The following is a 6,913-nucleotide window of genomic DNA, read 5'->3' as shown; positions in this document are numbered from 1 at the left end:
CTCTCCGAAACAGTTTTGGGTATTCAGTGGCTGCAGGTATCCTCTTGTCAGATGAAGATCCAGCTTCTGAGTACTTGGTCTCAAAGAGTAGAGATGCTAAACTGTCTTCTGCATATTTCAGCATATTCTGTCTTATAAAAACAGAACATAACTGTATCTTTAAATTGTTACTATATTTCATATTACTTCTGTAGGAGAATGCCTAAAGGCTCTTGGAATAGAAGCTACTAATTAATCATGTTTTGACTACTCTGCCTTCTTCAGGGAGGAATAAATCCAGACCTCTGTTTCTCTCACAATGCCTACATTTGGGTCAAAAGCAAGTAATCAGTTACAAAAATTTGTTTAAAAGCGCGCTGCTTGGAGACGCATTATAGATACACTTTCATTTTTAATACACTCACAGTTCTATTAAATTAAGAAATAATTCAAGTTCCTTTTGAATTTTCAAATATTCAGGTATATTTCTCATAAATATTTATATTAAAATGGTCATCTGTTAAAACATACAAGTCCAAAACAGGTGCCTGCTTAAGCAAAGACTTAGCTTTTACTAACAGTATATGTACAAATGTAACTGCTTGTACAGATTTAACAGCTGTTTGACTTGGTAGTTACATATACACACACACACATACCAAGCTGAAGGAAATTACTGAAGCCTGCCAAGTGGAGAACAGTGGAGCATCCATCTGGCAGATGTTTATTTCCTGTGCTGCTCACCAAACCATAGCTGGCACGTACTGAATTCCTGCTGAACTCTAGGGAATGTAATTTCAAACAACAGAATAAGAAATGTGGGCAACATTCAACAGGAGGCTCCTTCTAAGAGGGTATCCTCCTGTAGCAGCCAGCAATACTTCAAAGAAATGGATGCATTTTTGTGGGCAAAATGCAGTACTTTATTCCAGAATACTTGCAGCTAGCAGAACTCCATTTTGACAGCAATTTATATAAAAGCTTTAAAAAAAAGTACATAGTACCCAATTCTCAACAGAGCTCCTGTTTGAAAAGAGACAGGTCTAACTTTGCTTCAGAACTACCTTCTGTACTTTCGCCACTCTTCTACAGTCTTTTAAACCTCTAATAGTAGATCCAGCTCTTCCACAGGTACCCGCACTCTCAATTCTTTTTCAGTCATTAGATCAAGCGTCTCTTGCAGATGATCAGGGAAGTACTCTACTGCATCCATGTAGAGCACCTAGAAAGACAATGAGAACACTTTCTGTGCCATCTCTCCATCATAGCAAGAAACAGTATAAAGTACGTAGATATGCAGAAAAACTCTATAGCAAGAACGTAAGTATCGTACATTTCTCTAATACAATACAAACCAAATTAGTACTTCTACAGTGACAGCAATGTAATGTTTAATCAAATCTTTTCCAACTCCCACTAAATAATTTTATTCAAAAAGATAAAACATAGGTCAAGGGGTGCTGGAGCATTTGCAGCATATACAGATGTTACCTGAGGAATTGCAGGTGTTCCTGAGCAATTTCTTGTACTATTAACTAAACACATTTTTATTTGCCTATATATTTTTGCTACTACCATGCTCATGATAAAAGTCTAAAAGACACAATCACTTCTAGATGACACAGACAGGAATTTATCTCCTTGCCTCATGCAATGCAACGCAACATCTTTCTGTTCTGAAAAGCAAACACCACTGACCACTATTTTTTTTTCCGTTTCCATTTTACTTGCAGAAAATCTTACAGTATTTCTCATTCAGAAATCTCTCATTTCAATTGCATAGAAATCATGACAACTACTAAAGTCTAACTTTTTTTTCCCCCCAAATACAGAACTCCAAGAATTAAGAGTATGATGACAGGTTTCTATTCTATGCTTACCTTTGCCCAAGGACAGTTTTGAAGTGCTTTATAAAACAATCCTCTACTTTTTTCCTTTTTTCCTAGTGAAGTCTGTGAGAAAAAAAATGTTCATACTTCAATGCAGTAATAGCTGAAATAATAAAATGGTTATCTCTGAGACAAAGAAGTTACTGCTGGAAAACTCAGCACTTCTGCTAAGGAATCCTTATTACTATATATTGTGGTAGCTATGCAATTTGACTGGTGACACTGGTTACACTCTTCAATGTAATTGAGATGTCTTTAAGGAGTGTCAGGACTTTACTTGTCCTACAAATAATGGAACAAAGACTACCAGAAAGAGCCTCTGTTGAGTATTTCAATTAAAGTCACTGCCTTTGCCTGTATTTGACAACAATACTGCAAGGGGTACAGGTTGCCTGGAGTTACGGAGTCTCCATCCTTAGAGATATCCAAAAGCTATCTAGACATCATCATGGACAACTGGCTGTGGGTGGCCCTGCTTGAACAGTGGGGTTGAGCAAGATGATCTCCAAAGGTCTCTTCCAACCTCAACCATTCTGTGGTTCTGTAAAGTTACACAAAATCAGGATCTAGATTTGACCAAAATATCAAAGTCCTTGTAATTTCCTTACAGAACCCTGAAGTAGGTCTAAAGCATAAACACACGTAATCTGTGCTGATTTTACTTACATAACAATAATAAAATCCTAAGTCCCTACAATTTCTTTCCTCTTTTCTTGAATTTTGCTCCCCTGCCCACTTACCTTTATATTGTGACTAATGCTGGGTCAAATGCATCTATTGACATCTTATGACATATTTTTAATCTACGTAAGATGGCAGCCACAATAACTTGCCTGCATCTATACTAACACCAAACTGTCAGAAGCTATTACTCCATCTAATCTACATTTACCTTAATATTCCCAGCAGTAAGCAGCATTACAATTCAAATATATCACCTTGCAAATCACAGAGGTATGGCAGCATTTAGTACTGCAGCTGTGTTCATGAGAAATTCCAAATACGGTAAAAACAAATCAAAAAACCTGACAGTCTTCTTACCAGAAAGTTCAAATACATTCTCCACAGCAGTGGACAATGGGTACCATTTTCACTCTGAACTGCGTGTTCAAATAGAGCTACAATCCGATTTGTTAACCCAGTTTCAGGAATCGTAGAATGTATTTCACCAACATCTGCCCTGTAACAGAGGAAAAAAGAAACCACAAACCCTTAAACCCAAGCTAAAGGACCACATCCAGGTAAGAGAGGGTAAAAATCAATGTGCTGTCCCTGTTCACATAGCACTGTATATAGCCAGGTTTTTGCATTTCATGCTACAAACTCTGAATGTTATAAACCAGACTTTCAGCACTTGTTAATCTAATCAACACATTTCTATACAGGAAAAAAATCAGTTAAAAAAACCAGAAACGAGGTATTTTTGTGAAATTTCTTTTGGCATGTAAAAAACCAATCCTGTCCAACAGGAGTACAATAATCCACCACTATCATACGATCTTAAAACACCGATCTTAATCTTCATTCAAGACTGCGTATCATTCCAGACTTGCCACAGCAGCTCAAACTAAATCCAAGTCTAGGTCAGCAAGCCGCCTCCTGGTGCCCAGGCAAGCCTGTTCACATTTACCCATCACCTTTGTAAGACCATTATGTTGGTCTCAGGTCAAGGCTCTGTACCTCAACCACGATTACAGTAGTAACTTTCTTTTTCACCCAGAGATTCAAATCCCCTAAGTTCCAGGCATAACACAAAAGCAGGCATGTATTTTTCACCGAAGCATTGATTTTCATGTACAGCTGATACAGACTGGCTTATTTTTGATGCTTGAGCTTGATGAAACAGCCTGGAGCACTCACAGCAGTATCACTTCTGTTGGTGTGCACTCTCTTGGCCTGCCAGCTTGTTCCACTCAACCTCAACACTTGCTCCCAATTTGCCTCTTTTTCCAAGGGTCTTTGAGGTCATAGTTCTTCTCATCTTAACCTTTGCCATGAGGGAAAACTATGTAATCTACCCTGCACAGAGTCAGACATCAGCAGGGAGCACTGTACCTCACACTAACATACACACTACTGCTTTACCCTTCACGTTCATTTCTTTAAAGGAATTCCACGCACCAAAACAAAATAGGAAGTACTCACACATAGTACAGATATTTTCTTAGTTTTTCACAACATCATAAACCACTAGTTTTAGTGTTTTATGCGTGACAGGCCATTTATGTCTGTGTGGTAGTAGTACAACTCTGCTCTTGCAACATCCAACTTGTCTCTGTACAAATACAACCTATAAGAAAGGCTATGCTGGCGGAGAACAATCTGGAATGTCACAGAGGAAATCATCATTCTGGAATTTTAACATCAGTTTCCACTAACAATAATGAACCATATCATAGTGTCAGTCTGTAATTAACAGTAAATCAAATTATAATCCTCCTTTATATTTGGTGGCTGTAGAATTCTTATTACAATTTAGGATGAAGTATACTGACAGCTCAGGAATGTCACTGTCATGTATGCATGCCTGTTGCCAGACTGTGGCAATCAAAGCAGTGGGCGCACTGTCATTTTAAAGTATAGTGATCATTCTGTAATTTCATCAAGCATGAATATTATAAGCTTACAGCTATGTAAAGCTTCCAGATAACATTTCCTAGAAATCTCTGTTGCTATGTGCAGACACAAAGAACGAAGCCACCAATGTTATTAGAGAGATGTAGGAGAGGTAGTTCCAAGCAATGGGTAGACAACAGTTCGAGATTAAGCTTTAAGAATGAACCTTCAGTTCCCCACATATCCTGTCCTTTTCTCCTTTCCCAGGAGCGGAGCCCAAACCACACTGTGATTCGGGAAATTTCCAGCCTCTTCTACCTAGCAACAGACCCATATGAAAACCAAGCTCTCAAGTACTCACTATGGAAACAGATCTGCCACAACTGTATTCCGTGATCCAGGAGTAAAGCAGGGCAGTGAGCTCAGTCAGGAACTGCAGCGTAGCTCCGTATTACACTCCTTATTGCTGTAGTATTAAAATGCAGCAGTTTCTAAGCTCACAGTGTCCACCCTGGCCATCTAAGGCAACTCTTAGCTATTTAAAAACGACTCAAATGCGTACCATCTTGATGTCAGTACCAAGTAAGTAAACACAAAGCAACACACAATCTGATCCAGTAGAAAGGACGTAAGACTATCACCTAGATCTTTAATTCTGTTCCAGATTTTGCCACTGACTCACCATTCAGTCTTGAACAAATAACCTTCCCTAACTACAGCCTCTTCATCCACAAAATGAGAACTATGATAGCATTTTCTCTCCTCTATTAAGTGATTAGACAGATTAAAAAAAGCATAATCATAAAGAGCTGCAAGATATTACCTCTGGACATTCTCAATGAGTTTTTTTCTCATTTGCTCTGCTTGGATTGCAAACAGCCATGGCTCTAAAGAGTTAGTAGACCTTGTGACACCATCAAAAAATCTTCGTGCTTTGCTAGCACTGTGAGACTTCCTTTGGATATGGATATATGACCTCCAAAGGGACCGGTTGCTAGGATACCGTTTCAGAGCCTCTGTTAGTGCCTCTCGCAGAGGATTCAAAGGATAAACACTAATTTTCATGTGGAATCTGAGCAAATTTGTATGCAGCAGTGTGACAGCTTCAAGAGCAGTGGAAAAATTTCGAATGCCAAAATTCTCTCCAGTATTTTCACATTTCTGTGGACCAAGAGCTTCAAGTTTTTCCGAAGTCTGTGCATATATTAATACTGCAGCATCAATCCCAACAGTCAAATACTGGAACAGTGCGTAACAACCAACCAAGTTAACCAGCTGATTAGCATCACCAACCTGATCAGAAACTGGTGGTTTACTTAAATAATCTTGCAGTGCATGCTCATATGTTTTACGAGCTTTCAAGACATTTACAGCTAACACTTGTCCACTATATGGCACATATGGTCCACTTTCAGCCAATTTGGTCAATATATGAACAGCACGTGACATAACAGCTCCTTCTATACTTTCTAGTAGTTCAACTTCCAGCTGAGCATAAAGCAGACTGAGGCTGCAGATTTGGGGACTCTTCAATCCTTCTGTCCCTGCTGTGCAAAGAGCTGTGTCAAATACCTTCCTGGCATCGTCAATGTTACCAAGCAGCCATTCCAGGTAGGCATACAATTTCCAGAGAGAAAGGTGGTTTCGGTTGTCAGGTGCTTTAAGGAGATTCTTGGCCAACTTTTTGCTCTTCCTCCCTTGTGCTTTCAGCTTCTTCTTCTTTTTCGCTTGGAGACACTGAACTACCTGCAGGGGAGAAAAAACAGAACAAATTTTGAGAGGAGTGGGAGAAATAAGGGAAAAAAACCCACCATACCTCACAGCATTTTTTAATTTCATTACTGTGTTTGTTTTTGTATGGTTCCATATTTCACCACAGTCTTATCTGTTGCTACTGAGTGCTGTAAATTGTCACAACTGCTTGTTGTCAAGTCCCCTGAACACAGCCAAATTACAGAGAATTCTCACTCTCCTGCCTCTGCCATTAATATCAAATTTCACTCTTTTAAAGGGCCAACTGCTCAAATAAAGTGCTACTAACCTGTAATGGTTGAGAAAAGGAAAATTAACTAACTTGTCTGGCCAGACACAATTTATGACTAGTACAATTAAACCACCAAGCAGCTTTTCACAATGACGAATGTGCTGACAGACAAATCTGCACATGGGGTGGGAAAATCACACATCTTCTGGCCAGGTAGAGTTTGGGTAAGAGACAGGGAACTTCTCTGTAAGGAAACACAATACTAAACTTCCTGAAGCGTTAGGAAGACAACCTGGACTCTCATCCTCCTGTGGGCATTTTTACCTAAACAGATCCGTATTCAAGTGATAAAGTGCTACTTCCTTCAACAACACTACAAATGTAACTTGTATAGGATGTAGTTTCTTGGTAAGATGCTCTTATCATAGTATTGAGTATTATGCACTTAGTAGAATAGTTTGGTGAAAGCACCTAGCTGACTCACTTTGCCATGTAGAAAATCACT

At 39.0% G+C, this 6,913-nt stretch overlaps 1 protein-coding gene across 2 annotated transcripts in view; it reads right to left on the bottom strand.

The window, feature by feature from the left end:
- Nucleotides 1-371: 371 nt before the first annotated feature.
- The window catches only part of NRDE2 (NRDE-2, necessary for RNA interference, domain containing), a 30,484-nt gene continuing 23,942 nt past the window's right edge, over nt 372-6,913 (bottom strand). For both annotated transcript variants that reach the window (XM_055717169.1, XM_055717170.1), the window contains exons 11-14: nt 5,248-6,170; nt 2,910-3,048; nt 1,860-1,931; nt 372-1,201 (exon numbers count right to left, since the gene is read on the bottom strand). In XM_055717169.1, the coding sequence (XP_055573144.1) occupies nt 1,076-1,201; nt 1,860-1,931; nt 2,910-3,048; nt 5,248-6,170 (1,260 nt within the window). In that variant the 3' untranslated portion in view covers nt 372-1,075. The remainder of the gene's footprint in view (nt 1,202-1,859; nt 1,932-2,909; nt 3,049-5,247; nt 6,171-6,913) is intronic.

This window comes from Falco cherrug, chromosome 7 (genome assembly GCF_023634085.1).
Source record: "Falco cherrug isolate bFalChe1 chromosome 7, bFalChe1.pri, whole genome shotgun sequence".
Taxonomy (NCBI): Eukaryota; Metazoa; Chordata; class Aves; order Falconiformes; family Falconidae; genus Falco; species Falco cherrug.
The sequence above is the reverse complement of the archived record's forward strand: the minus strand, read 5'-3'. Positions and strand labels throughout refer to the sequence as shown.